The 15039-nt window shown below is 37.8% G+C and overlaps 1 protein-coding gene across 8 annotated transcripts in view; it reads left to right on the plus strand.

Moving 5' to 3' along the window:
* Positions 1-15039, plus strand: part of JAK2 (Janus kinase 2) — a 103053-nt gene that overhangs the window by 68825 nt on the left and 19189 nt on the right. For all 8 annotated transcript variants that reach the window (XM_075411133.1, XM_075411131.1, XM_075411139.1 and 5 more), the window contains 9 exons: positions 2754-2911; positions 4348-4459; positions 5935-6121; positions 7467-7594; positions 8091-8225; positions 9796-9883; positions 11841-11968; positions 12688-12826; positions 14362-14513. In XM_075411133.1, the coding sequence (XP_075267248.1) occupies positions 2754-2911; positions 4348-4459; positions 5935-6121; positions 7467-7594; positions 8091-8225; positions 9796-9883; positions 11841-11968; positions 12688-12826; positions 14362-14513 (1227 nt within the window). The remainder of the gene's footprint in view (positions 1-2753; positions 2912-4347; positions 4460-5934; positions 6122-7466; positions 7595-8090; positions 8226-9795; positions 9884-11840; positions 11969-12687; positions 12827-14361; positions 14514-15039) is intronic.

Consider the following 15039-nt stretch of genomic DNA (forward strand, 5'->3'; position numbering starts at 1 on the left):
TTAAAACCAAATCTTAAGAACGCCTTCCTCCCACCCCTCCCTTCTTCCCTGGCTGAGCTTCACTGCTGATTTGCTCCACCTCCTCCCCTCCAGCAGCTCACAGGGACAGGGGATGGGGGTTGTGGTCAGCTCATCACACATTGTCTCTGCCGTTCCTTCCTCTTCAGGGGGAGGACTCCTCACACTCTTGTTCTGCTCCAGCATGGGGTCCCTCCCACAAGAGACAGTTCTCCACAACCTTCTTCAACATGAATCCTTCCCATGGGCTGCAGTTCTTCATGCACTGCTCCAGCGTGGGGTCCCTCCCGTGGGGTGCCATCCTTCAGGAACAGGCTGCTCCAGCGTGGGTCCCCCATGGGCTCATAAGCCCTGCCAGCAAACCTGCTCCGGTGTGGACTTCTCTCTCCACAGGTCCTGCCAGGAGCCTGCTCCAGCGCGGGATCTCCATGGGTTCACAGCCTCCTTTGAGCATCCATGTGCTCTGGTGTGGGGTCTTCCATGGGCTACAGGTGGAGATCTGCTCCACCGTGGACCTCCATGGGCTGCAGGGGGGACAGCCTGCCTCACCATGCTCTTCTCCAGGGGCTGCAGGGGAATCTCTGCTCGGGGGTCTGGAGCACGTCCTCCCCCCGCCTTCTTCACTGACCTTGTTGTCTGCAGAGTTGTTTCTCTCACATCAGCTCACTCCTCTCTCTGGCTGCAGGTTGTTTACCAGGTGTTTTTCACCCTTCTTAGCTATGTTATCCCAGAGGCGCTACCACTGTTTCTGATGGGCTCGGCCTTGGCCAGCAGTGGGTCTGTCTTGGAGCCGGCTGGCACTGGCTTTATCAGACATGGGGGAAGCTTCTGGCAGCTTCTCACAGAAGCCACCCCTATAGCCCCCCCCAGCTACCAAAACCTTGCCACGCAAACCCAATACAAGTTGTTTCTTCCTTTATCTCTGTGACTGAGCTGTGGGCCTTCAGGGCTCTCCATCTCAGGCATTTTGTGTGACCAGAGTGTGTGTGTATGAAAAATCTGTGTACAGCTTATTATCTCTTTCCTATAAAAATAATTTTTTAAAATTCCCAAAATATTTCAATAAGATTTAACTAGTTTTACTGTCTCTCTAATGGTGTTTTTTTAGAAACAGCTTATGGTTTACCTTCATTTATAGTAGAATTGTGATTCACATTCATTTCATGCATTAATGGCGCAGAATTAATGACCTGTTAAGAAGCTGAATTTTTTTCAAGGCATTTTATTGAAATGTAAGAGTAGCTGGAATATCTGTGACCTGTATCTGTGATACTGAGAGCATAACAATATTTCAGAATGGTGTAGGAGTGTTGCTTAATATTGAGCCATTAAAATTTTCTTTAAAAAATGTCAACAGCAGTAGTTAGGTACTTGACTGCAATGCTTGCAAGGGTAAAAGTGATTTTCTAAGAGGTGGTCTAAAAAAGCTACTGAAGAGTAAGGCAGAGTAGGAAAAAATGCAATAGCTGCTGTTTTGCTTATGATTTGTGTGTGGACACTTTACACAGCAGAATTAGCTCATGTGTGAATTAGAATTTGTGATTTAGTTTGATCTGTTACACAGCTAGTAGAATTCAGTATAGAAATGTAGTTTACACAGTTTTAGGATACATGGATTGATTAAAATGGCTGGATTTCTAGGTCTGTTCCTTGTGTGAGTTTTCCAATCATGTTGAAACACCTGGAAAGATAGTTGTTTCCAGGTCCTCTTTTAATAAGGTGTTTGAAGACTCCAAACAAATTCTTGGCACGTGGTCAAAAGCACCAGCATTGTTATTGCTGTCTAGCAAAGAACTTGCCAGGGAATTGTGTTCAGCCACTGTGTCCCCAGTGTCATGGGCAAACTTGTGCAGCGTGTACTAAAAGGCTGTTCTTTTGGGCTGCACTGCTGAATGAAATATAGTGTCACTCTGTAGATGATAGAGTAACACTTCTCTGTTCAAGTAAAGACGGCCTTTAATGCTTTAATACAACTGTCAAAATACTAAGAAAATACATTAAAATTACGTACGTAATTACATAAAAGTAGACTCTATTTTCCATTATTGACAGTAATAATTATGTTACTACAGATGAATGTAATTTTGCCCTGCTCTTACCTGTCCAATGTATTCTGCATCGACCTTTTCCATGTCCTGTTTTCCTTTGACCACATTATTCTTCTCCCTTCTTTCATCCATTGCACCTCTCATCACAGTAGTGAAGGGTCGGCTTGTACGTATGATGCAGCTCAGGATGCCAGTTTTTGCTGACTACTAGTTACGTTTTCAGGCAGGTACTTTTCTGGAGATTTTTCTTTGCTACTTGAAGGCAGCCCCATAAATCTTTGATAAGCAAAGGCTTTCCTTGAGGAAAAAAAATAACACTGTGATGCCAGTGCAGTAGGTATCTGGCATACTGAGTTGTATCTACTCAGTTTTTCCCTTTCAGATGTTCCATCTTGTAAGCATTCCTCTGCTGTTGCATGTATTTGGAGTAAATGGGTTTTCGTGGCAGATTGGCTTGGGTTCAGTTTTGAACATTGAAGATTGCTAACAGGTTTTGGGTGACAGCATGAAGGTAGAACTATACAAGCAGTAGTTAGAAACCGTGTGGATAGCTTTGATGTATGCATGTGTTTATATCTTTTATACCATTACCGTATCCAGGAATTTTGTCTTGCGTATTAAAAATTAAATTTCTCATTCCCTCTCTCTCTTTGCCCCTCCTCCCATTCTCCCCTGACAATTTAACAGGAGGCTGAATTTCAGTCGTTAAGAGAAGCTCTCTCCTTTGTATCATTAATTGATGGATACTACAGATTAACTGCAGATGCCCACCATTATCTCTGTAAAGAAGTAGCACCACCGTCAGTCCTTGAAAATATCCAAAGCAACTGCCATGGACCAATTTTGTAAGCAAATTTTTTATGAATATATCAAGATGATGCTATTTTTGAAAGATGAACTCTGGTTGACTGTGAACCTTGATGGACATCTTGCAATGTGTATTTATTACAATTATGTGATATACAATGCTTTATGTTTTTCCTCTTATTTCTTACTTTGCAAAATACAATGTCTTCTTGATGTGTTATAAAAAATAAATGGAAGTATTCTGGTTTTAATTTTCTTCCCTTAGAATTCTTCTTTTCTTCAAGTGAGACAGGCAGCAAAGTCATGATGCTGATTTTACAGAATTATAGTTACTACCATGGCAGCAGCATACAGTGTCATAGACAGAGGGTCTCATGTTTTCTCTGCAGCCTCTAGCAGTTGTATTATCTGAGTGCCAAGGGGAAAAAAGACAAATTCAAATAACATTCTCTTCAACATTTGAGCAAGGACTGCAGTAAACTGCCATATAAATTGGAGGTTTTGATGGTTTTTAAGGAATGTTGTCTCCTTTTTTGTTTTCTTTGTTGTTTAGTTGTTGGATTTTTTTAGAGGGAGAATTTAGTACCGTCATTTCAAATTTTTTTAATACTTCATATACTATTGTTTATTGTTTGCAGAAGTGCACATGGGAGCTTAGAAATGTTTTGTTAGGCAGAATAAAATGAGTATTTGCTTTAGCTACAGAAAGCTTGAAAGCTGATACATGCAAGATGTGTTGCATGAAACTAGCACTGTCTACTCAGCTAATACAGAATAGTTCTGTAAATTTCCAAATTACAGAAAGAGGGTAGGTACTGTAACCTTCAGAAGAGATGAACAGGAGAGGGATGGAGATCTATACAGTTCTGACAACATTTCTTGCACTATAATGACTAAAGCTGTATGTTGACCTTTATTTAGGGCTGTTTAGTGGGATGTGCAACGAGCCTAGACCTTTCCAATCTATTCTAATCTTCATTCCGTAGATGGATAGAAGTAGTCAATTAGCAAGGCTTGTTCAAGGGGAAATTGGTTCATGTAGTGATGATGTTTTATTTCAGCTTCACTTTCTTATTAGCCCTTTCCCAAGTTAAAGCCAGCTTTTTCGCCCACACAAATATTTTCCTAAGTTTATCTTGTTTATTAGGCAGTTTTATTACATCTTCCATAATGGATGTTGAAAATCATAAGCCTCGGGGAATACACTTTTTTAGACTGCACAGTTTCTCATCAAATAAATAATTGTGGTGTTCTCATTATTAAGAGTATCTAATATACTGCTCTCTGTGTAAGCAGCCACCCTGAATATTGGAAAATAAAGGGACAAAAAAGATTAACTTAAAATGAATCTGTTAAAAATTGAGAGTTTACATTGTCATTGCATTAGATATCTTCTAATAGTGCTCACTGGCCAATCTCTGATGTTCCTGGATTTTGAAATTATGCAATATTAAACATTTTCTTTTTACTATAGCATGGACTTTGCTATCAGTAAACTGAAGAAAGCGGGTAATCAGACTGGTTTCTACGTTCTTCGCTGCAGTCCTAAAGATTTTAAAAAATACTTCCTCACCTTTGCTATAGAGGTTTGTATTCTGGCCTAGGTAGTACCTGTATAATCTTTATTGTGTTATAATAATGAGCCTGGATGTTTAGAATCATTAATGACACATACCACATGCCAAGGAGAAGGTGGAAGGAAGAGAGCTTGAGAGTTCTGAGAATGGTGACATGGCTCATGGGACTGTAGTAAATGTTTGGATGGTGGAGCAGCGTGGGATTTTTTTTTTTTTTTTGCTCCTCACCACCACAATAGGGCTTAGTTAGACTGAGCGTACAGCCCTTGGTGATCTGAGAGTCTCTGTCCTTCACAGGTTCTGCTGGGTTTGGGTCCTGTCCCCATCCCCAGTGCTGGGCCAGCCAGATTATTTGGCAGCTGTTGTGTCAACACAGATCTCCTGCTGAGTATCTGATGTTAGCTAGAGTGGGAGCCAACCTTGAAATGCCTGCAGTTCTCATGCACCTAAAGAACCAGGTGTGCCTCCTCTCTGTGAGATTGCAGTTAGTGATAATACAGTTACATGATTGCATGATCTTGTGCCAAAGTTGGGCTTCTGGTTAAATTAACAGAGCCACCTTTGGGTAATGCATGGGTTGGTTTGCAATGAGTGAGCAAGTTCACTGAATACTGTCAGAGATATGTACATCTCTGAAAGTGACAAAATGATGTATGGATGGAGAAGTAAACAGCCATTTTAAGACCAGTTTCACAAAAAATTTTATGTCCAGTCAGTGAAGTGTGTTTGGTAGGGAGTTTTGTACACTAAGAGATCAGTCCTTGAGCAAGTTTAGAGAGTTGAAGTCTGAAAGTCAAGCTTTGAGTTAAGCCTGCCATTAACTGACCTAGCCACATTTATTTTCCCTGTTCTAATTCTCTCTGGGCAAGCCATCAGAAAGGCTTTTGAGATTCAGAATTTGTTGGAACATTTTCTGCAGTGTTGACGTGAAGGACCATGAAAGCACTGTTAAGAGCTCCTCTTGTTTAAAAATGTTTAATGGGATCTTTTCAAGACTCATTGTAAAAATAATTCAATGCATATTGAAAATCTGTGCTGAGAACTAATTGCTTAGAACTGTACTGTAGACTACAGAAAAAGAGAAATACAGCTGAGATCTCCAAATGCTTGCCAAAAGAATGGGGAGCGTGAGTGTTTGGGCTATTGCTTCCAACAAAATTTTGTTTTGACATTACCCCATGTAAGGGTGAAGAAGCTTTCATTACTAACTCTAAAGGATTTTTCCTAGGATTTGTTATTTGTCTTCTCAGCTCCATCTTTGCAGATTTCATAACATTTGTTTTTCTTAGCATCAACACACTAGTTCCGGTGATGGGAGTAGAATCCTGTTTTCTCAGAACTAATATTACATAGAACAAAAGAATGGGTTATGGTAGTATTTTGCTGAAGCATTCTTTCTTTAATTAGTAGAGTGCTTTACATTTAAGTAAACTTTAAATAGTAAATAACGATCAATTTTATTTTAATGGAAAAAATCTCTGCAGCGTGAGAATACCACTGATTATAAGCACTGCTTAATTACGAAGAATGAGAATGGAGAATATAATCTCAGTGGAACCAAGAGAAGTTTTGGTAATCTTAAGGATCTGTTGACCTGTTACCAGACAGAAACTGTCCGTTCAGACAGCATAATTTTCCAGTTCATCAAATGCTGTCCTCCAAAACCAAAAGGTAAGAGAAAGATTATTTCTAAGCAGAAGGTTTTCCAACTTTTGGGTTAAAGATTTAAAAATAAGTTAATATTAAGTGACTCTCAGGTAGGTAGGTATATATGTTTGTGGGTTTTTTGTTTTTTAAATTTCACTGACCTATTTGTTCATTCTCTTAGTCATAATTTTTAGTCCTAGTGTCTGCCAAATTTTATTTTGTTATAAGATGGTCTTCCAGAAAGAATCATGGTAGCCAGTTTCATGATTAGAAGCAAAACTGGTTTCTTAATTGCAGTGGATTGTGTGCAGCAGCAAGTCTTGAGAGGAAAGAGCTACTAAATGTATGATTTCTCACTTGAGGGTGGTTCCATAAGCAGTGGAACCAACAAGGCCAGTGAATTTCTTTCATTGTTTGTTGACAGCTGAGTTATGCCAAGGCTTCTTCAGTGTGATTTCAGCTTCTTTTTAACACTGAAAAATACACATGGAATAGAGCTTCTTTATGAATTCTGATGTCTGCCCTTTCTGCTTACTATAAGTATTTACTGCTTACAGTTAATGTTAGTTAGTCTTCATCTCTATCCAAGTCCCTATTTAAACAAAAACTTGAGAGAACAGACTATTTGGTGTCCATTTTACCTCACCCAAATTTGATTGAAATTAGCCAATGGACTCAAAAACTTAGAAAGATTTCACAAGTAAGTGCATCTGTACATTACAGAGAAATTTTGTAACATTATTGCCGTCAAACAAAAATTATATACATCAGAACTATAAATTACTGAATAAATAGAGTCACGCATGCATGCACGCATATACCCAGAAATATCTACCTATCAGCTTTAGTTTTACTAACAGACCTGCTCTACTTTGTGGAGAGCATTTTTTCAAAAGCACTCAAGGAATAATTACTCTGGTAAACATAAGGTAGTGAGGATCACTGAAGTGCTTTGGAGAGGCATCAGGAAAGTAAGCACGTCTTTAACAGAATGACTTGGTAATATAAAAGAAGGTGGTGACTTACACCCTCGTTTTCCGTTCCTGATTGTTATTACAAATACAGCAGAAGTTAAAATGTGAAAGGAAGAAGGAATATCTTCAGAATGGTTGTCAAAAGTAGGAGTACTTAAGAAACTTAAAATAGCTGTGTGTACATAAATTATTTTACTGATGGGTGAAAATCAGACTTTGAATTTGGTTAATGAAATACTGTGTGGCTTTTTGAATAAACTGAGCTCAACGTGATATCTTTTTCTTACTGAATTACCAGCTTCTCATTAATAATCATTCTGAAATAATACTGGTTTATTTTTATATTTTCTGAGTTTACTTTGTTTTTCTTTTCCCCACTCTTTTTGTTCTCCCAGATAAATCAAATCTCCTAGTCTTCAGAAGCAATAGTGTTTCTGACGTACCTTCATCCCCTACGCTACAGAGACACAATAATGTCAACCAGATGGTCTTTCACAAAATCCGGAATGAGGACTTGATATTTGTAAGTCTACTAGATGCTTCTTCCACTACAGATGATTGGTTTAATACACACTTGAGTTTTCTAAAACTCAAAAGAGCCTGATCTGAGCTAGGAGGTTTTACTGTAATGTTTCCATAGTTGAAGTTGTGAGAAAAAAGAATTTTTTAAAACATTTCCATTAATAGAAACAGATTTTTTTTCAAGTAAGAAGTGTCCTTTTGACTGCAATAGCAGTAGTTTTCTTCTAGGGATGTCTAAATACATCTTGATAACAGCCATTTCTTCCTCTCTGGTTCGTGCAGCAAGTTCTTTTCTGAGATTCTTGAGGACTCAATAAAAAACAAGCATAGATTTAACCTGTTTCTGATACAGTTGCTTCCTTGTTCCCTAAATCTGACTCTAGAGGTGTGCTAGCTGTAGAGTTTGCATATGCATTACTTAAGGTTATTAAGAGATCTTTTGCAAAACAGGCAGAGATTTCTGATTTTTTCCCAAATGTGTCCTTCCTGTCTTTTAGGAGGAAAGTCTTGGACAGGGCACATTCACTAAGATATTCAAAGGTGTAAGAAAAGAAGTGGGAGACTATGGCCAGCTCCACCAAACCGAAGTTCTTTTAAAGGTGCTGGATAAAGTGCACAGAAACTACTCTGAGGTTGGTGTGATTGTTGACTGCTGTGTAACGTTTTGTCCATACTATGTTGAGCATTGCTTTTCCTACAATAAATGAGTATTTGTTATATAGTAGAAGGTTGTATGTCGAACCAAGCTCGTTCTTGGCCTCCTGACACTGGGAGGATGGATTTGAGACTGGCTTTGGGAAGTATACCTGTGTATTTTGTTTCCCCTCTCCCCAACATCCATCAGAGCTACCCACTGACAGCCAGAGGGTTTCTTTGTACAAGTACCACAGAAGAGGTGTTATGGCCACAGAATTACCAGTTCATTATGTACAATGAGGGACCAATATTTACAGAAAATTACTTTCGGTAGACTATTTTCAATGTTTTGGAGTTATACTGATTCTCCAGTAAAATTAGCATTTCACATCAAGCCATAAAAAAATTAAAAGTATACGTGTATGAGAAACTCTTGCCATATGTAGAATCATTTGTATTCACTTAGACTTTTCAGTGTTTGAGTGAAGCTGTGAGCAAACCTGAAATGCCTTTGTGCAAAAATTAATACACTGGTAATGTAATTGAGCCCAAGACTGTGTATGTGAGAACTTAATTGTAAAGACTTAGACAGGATGTGGTACTGTTTAATATATTAATGCAACTTTATATGGCTGTTTATTTTGATTATATAATTGTATCAAATTCCTAATTAATCTAGCTGTATTTACAGCAAGCCAAAAGAACCAACCCATTGTTTACTGAACTTTTCAATTACTTAAGAAAAATCTGTATCAAAATGTAAACGAAGAGGAAAAGACATTTTGGGTAGCTGATATTCATAAACAATGTAGGCATACACTTTAGACAACTGAAAACAACAAAGAAACTATAACCCTTATTTTAATTTCAATAAGCTGGGTAATATACTTACATTCTAAAGTTAAGTGAAAATCGGTTGTTAAAATGACGAAGAGTACAGAAATACAAATATAGTCACCTGAAGGAAAATGTGCTAATTTTGACCTTGTTTTGTTGGGTGAATAATCAGTACACAAGCAAATGTAGTTGAAGATGCCACTGAAGAGAATTTTTTAAATGGCTAAAGAAAGAAAAACATCTGAAACCTTCCTGACAAGGTTAGGTAAGGTCTCGCAGTAGTGCATGAGTGATATGCTGCTACTTGTCTTTTAACTTAATAGTGTGCTATGAAGACATAAATTGGAAACTGAATAGTACTTTGTGAAAGAATAAATTGGCAACTGAATAGTGTGTCATGAATTTGTCTGCTGTTTACTTAGTTAACTGACATGGAAGAAGAGATTCTTTTTAAAATGTGGAGATACACCTGTCTGCAGAAAAAAGAGATTGCTAACCTCTCTGGAATATGGATTATCAGTTATTCAAAAAAAAACCCCAAACTCAAACCTGAAACATCAGACACAATATAAAATATGCTACACAGGCTCTTTGTGATGAGATGGAAGGTGAAATGTTTTAAAAAATGCACATGGTTTTAATACATTTATTAGAAATTATGTAATGTTTGGGGGTTTTGTTTTCACTGGTATTTCTTCTCTCTTCATCTCTCTTTCTCCTTCCTCAAAGTCCTTCTTTGAGGCAGCAAGTATGATGAGCCAGCTTTCTTACAAACATTTGGTGTTAAATTACGGAGTCTGCGTGTGTGGGGAGGAGAGTAAGTAGAAATTAATTATCTTTTTGTACAAACTTTATACAGCTGTCATTAGTTTGCCATTGGTTCTGGGTGAAATCAGGGGAAAAAAACCAAACAAAACAACCTGTCACACCAGCCGTTCACCCAGTACGCGTTACGTTGCAGTAGTATTAGTAGTGGTATCTGAGAACAAGTTAATATGGTGGTAACAAAGAAAATGGAAACATTGTGTAAATACAGTCAGTGTGACTAGTAACCTCTGTAAATGACTCAGTCATGTCTGTTCTGTCTGAAAAAATCTCACTTTTGAAAAGCAATGCTGAAATTCTGAAACAAGCTTTTGAAATGCCAGAAAAAAATTAACCCCTACATAGTATCAACTGTGGTTAGCTAGAAAGGGAAGTGCTTGACTACCCACCCAAGAAAACCTTCATTTGCTGTGATCAGAAACACAGAAGCTGCCAGGCTTTCCCACCCATGTGCTGACTTCATGAGCACAAATACAGCTTTGGTAAGTCTGAGTTAGAGATTACATTCTGAAGACATGAGGTCCCATTGTGACTATTTATTAGTAAGGTTTTCTAAGAACACCTGAAATACATGGTTGTCATATGCTTGTGTGTGCTATCTTCAAACATGTGCTGCTGGGTCTCACTTTGGCAGTTTTTCCTCTTCATTTGGTCTTTGGGCAGAAATGTCAGTTTGCCCTAAAACCATTTTTTTTTTTTTCTGTGATTAGAAATTTCTAACAAAAGGAACCATTTTGTAATAACTGTATAAGCATATTAGGTAGACAGTTGCCTGCATTAAGAGAGAAGGATTTTGCAAAAGGGACGGTGGATTCTGTACCAGAAGTGGCTTCTCTTAGGAGGCTGGAAAAGGCGCAGCACCACATTTGGCCAAGAATTGTTACACCAGTTCTTTGCAAAACCACCCATGAGTGTTTATTCTAGTTTATTCCTTGTACCATGCACGGGGACTATATATAAAATTTCAGGTAGATCATGTGTATAATTAAAAAAAAAATCTAAAGATGTGTATGGTTACTTATTTCTCCTTTAAATCACAGTTACCCTCTATGGCCGGTTCTATTTCTGAATGCAAGAGACTTGTTACAGTTTAGTAAGAGGCAGTTACTAAGAAAAAGGAAGAGGGGTGGTTATTTTTTCTGTGGGTTACACATTTGATATACAGATTTGATGAAAATCACTTTACATAATTGCAAAAAAGAATTTGTTTGCTGTCTGTAAAATGAATTTGTGATAAAAATCAGTTTATTTGCTATAACCAAGTATAATACCAGTAATTTCCAGTGTCTTGGAGTCTAAATGAGAAGCCCTGCAATGTGAGCATCTTGCAGCTTAAGGCAAGTGTCCAGTCGTGCAATTTGAAATTGTTATACCAAAACTGATGAAGACTGCAGTACTATGAAATGGATCTTGTTTCTTGGTTTAGTCACTGGATGACTGCCTGGACACATATGTCAGATATATACACAAATTTTTTTAGTGCAAATATTAGTCTGTTTTCAAGAAGAGCATCTTTTGTCAGCAAAGCATTGTATTTTTCACTATGAATATAGATTGTAAACAACTGTGAAGTCGACTTTAATATTGTTCAACTCACTGCACTGATATTGCTGTATGCTACTGTGCTTTATCAGAAGTTAGTTATTTATTGTGCTTTTCGAGTGAGAGTGGAAGGATACTCGCTAGATTTGTGATGGTGGAAACCTCTTCTGTAAAAAACTATTAAATCTAGTAATTTCGCACCTGAGAAGAAATTAGGTGAACTTCCACACACTGAAGAAGTATAAAGAAGATAAAATATTTGTGGCAATACTCAGATGTCGTATAGCTTAGTTCACCAACAAGGTATCAAACAAAGAGCTGGGTAGTACTAGAGTAAGGAATCTGTCCTAATATTCCATTATTTATTGTTGCGTTTAATTGTTACTCTTTTTACTGTTTTAAATCAGACATCCTTGTACAAGAATATGTAAAATTTGGATCCTTGGACACATATTTGAAAAAGAACAAAAATGTTATCAATATCTTGTGGAAGCTGGAAGTAGCCAAACAGCTGGCATTAGCCATGCATTTTCTGGTAAGTAGTTTATTCCTCAGTTTTGTTAGTGGCTGAATTCAAGTGTTTCAGGATAATATGTATAAAATGGATGAGCTATTTCCCTACTTCTTCAAACTCTGGACGGTATTTCAAAATAGACTGGGCATATGCCAGGTAGTTAGTGGATAGCCAAGGGCAGACGTTTGTATCTTGCACAAAGTGTAAGTGAATTTCCCATCCTTTTTTATTGCTTTATGTTTTAGTGCGAAATAAAAACACAATTCCAGTAAAAATTCTCCATCCCCCCCACCCTGGAATCGGTGCTTCCTGGTTTTCCCACCTCAGGTCATGATGATGAACGTAAACTGTGTCCTGGTAATGCTAGTAGTTAACTGCTGGGAGGGGAAAGCGTTGTACTGTTTAAACTGTTCATTAAGTCCCAGCCTTACAGTCTGTTTAATTCAACATAAAGTCCATTATTCAGACAGGATATGTGATTAGATGAATCTTCCCTTTAACAGAGTTTAAATGTTCTTATGTTCATTTTAAATGGATCATACTGGTGGATCAGTATTCTTCAGCATTAACATGCATCAAAGAACAGCTGATGAAATTTCTGGGATTTGATCAACTTAATTTATGATCATTATCTTCTTTGCTGATGTTTCCCTTATAACTGTAAAGTATTGGTTTTTAGCTACCTCTTCAACCATAGGATTTTTTGTGTCAGTATGTAAAAGATGCATTTCTGTTCATAGGAGGATAAAGGCCTTGTTCATGGGAATGTCTGTGCAAAAAACATCTTGCTTATCAGAGAGGAAGACAGGAAGTCTGGAAACCTTCCGTTTATAAAACTAAGTGATCCTGGCATCAGTATTACAGTTTTGCCAAGAGATAGTAAGTCTATGTGTCAACCTTCTTGCTTAATGCTTCTGACTTGAAAAATAAAGGTTTTTTTCTGACCATCTAAGTTGCTTCTGTTATATTAAGTTCCTTCATCCATCTGTCAATCTAAAATTTGCAGTCATAGTCAGCAGTTTTGAGCCTATCTTCTTTATGAGCAAATAGCTACAGGAAATAAAGCCTCAACAATTCTCAGTTGCGTGAGGGTTTTTTTCTTACTGTTCTCATTTTCAACTTTTTTTTTCCCCGTGGTAGTACGTATGTTGTAATGCACCATGAGTAAGCCTGTTGCATCTGCAGTTGCTGGCTGGACTTAGTATCCTCAGACTGATCAAGATTAAATTGTTGTATTTTATAGCTTGGAGAAGCTTTCACAGTTGAAAGTAAATGCACTTTTGAAAATGCTGTCTGGCATTTGAAAATCATCTTCAGTACATTTCTTGGTGAATACCTGAAGTCACTTGATGATGCTAAAAATACTGGATTATGATCTGCCATTGAGGCTGTTTTAATGCTTTATAAGCAGCAAAATCAATTAAATGAAAAGAAATCATAAGTGTGTGCAAAATTGTTGTGCTAATGAAATTGAAGTTACATTACTATTCTTTATCTAGTCTTTTTAACCATTTTCAAAAAATGAACATACTTTATACGTGGTAATTTTATATATGCCAGAAGAAATAACACATCTAAGAGACTATAAGCAATGCAGTGTCAGTATTTTCCAATAAACTGTTTAAACTCTCCCTTTTTTAAACGAGAAGCCTACATTAATCTTACAAGATCTCATTTTAAGGAGCTCTAAATCTACATCAGTACAATACTGTCTTTTAACTTGTTACTACAATTAGTATCAAAAGTTTAGAAATCCAGTAGTGTGAAATTCCTTGTTATGGAGCTTTTCCCAGTGGCATAATGTGCCAACCGCTATCAAAGTACTTTTTACTCTTTGCCATCTAGTTCTTTGTGGTAGCTACTAATCTTGGTTATATTGGGGGAAATACAGAAGTCGTAACAAAAATATGATGTGGAAATGATGTTACGGCTGTTTTATAACATCACGCTCATTTTACAACAAAACTAATGGTCCTTGACTCTGATTTGTAAATCACAGAACCACAGAATGGTAGGGGTTGGAAGGGACCTCTGTGGGTCATCTAGTCCAACCCCCCTGCCGAAGCAGGGTCACCTACAGCAGGCTGCACAGGACCGCATCCAGGTGGGGCTTGAATATCTCCAGAGAAGGAGACTCCACAACCTCCCTGGGCAGCCTGTTCCAGTGCTCCGTCACCCTCAGAGAGAAGAAGTTCTTCCTCATGTTCAGATGGACCTTCCTGTGCCTCAGTTTGTGCCCATTGCCCCTTGTCCTGTCACTGGGCACCACTGAAAAGAGTTTGGCCCCATCCTCTTGACACCCACCCTTGAGATATTTATAGGCATAAATTAGTCATTTTTACTAAATCAAGTATGTTACAGAATTTCCTGGGTTTTATTACTCAGCATAATGTCTTCTTTGTGTGATTGCACAGTACTTCTTGAGAGGATACCATGGGTTCCTCCTGAATGTATTGAGAATCCCAAACAATTAAGCCTGGCCACAGACAAATGGAGTTTTGGTACTACTTTGTGGGAAATCTGCAGTGGAGGAGACAAACCTCTGAGTGCACTGGATTCTTCAAGAGTAAGTATTATTGGCTCTGCCATCATAATAGTTCCTTGGACATTTGAATTTAAAACATCTGCTGTTGTAACTGTATCAGCATGTGAAGTGGTGATCCATAACCACTGTAGGAAAAGGACAATTTTACTGGTAGATGATGATCAGAAGTCATGATTTGAGGTTTGTTTTACGTTGTTTTGATTTTATGGGGATAAAGTACAGTGTTGCCAGTATTATCTTGTTTGTGTTTCTGTTGCTTTGTTACATCAGTGTGTCGCTTTAAACAAACTATTCCGAACAATGTACATGGATTTTAGTTGGCCTTATTCTAGTAATTGAATATCTTAAATACTGTAAGACTTCATGTGTTGCAGACAATTCCACTATTTTGGCTAAAGCAGAGATGTTAACTTTGTCTCAGCTAGGGTCAGGGGGTGGAGGGTAAACACATTCCATAAAAATATTGTTTCTTACGTACTTGTTTCTGTAGTTGGAAGCAAAAAGATTATTTCCTTTACTACACTAGACAAAGTTTTGTAGTATTATT

Source organism: Opisthocomus hoazin, chromosome Z (assembly GCF_030867145.1).
Source record: "Opisthocomus hoazin isolate bOpiHoa1 chromosome Z, bOpiHoa1.hap1, whole genome shotgun sequence".
NCBI lineage: Eukaryota > Metazoa > Chordata > Aves > Opisthocomiformes > Opisthocomidae > Opisthocomus > Opisthocomus hoazin.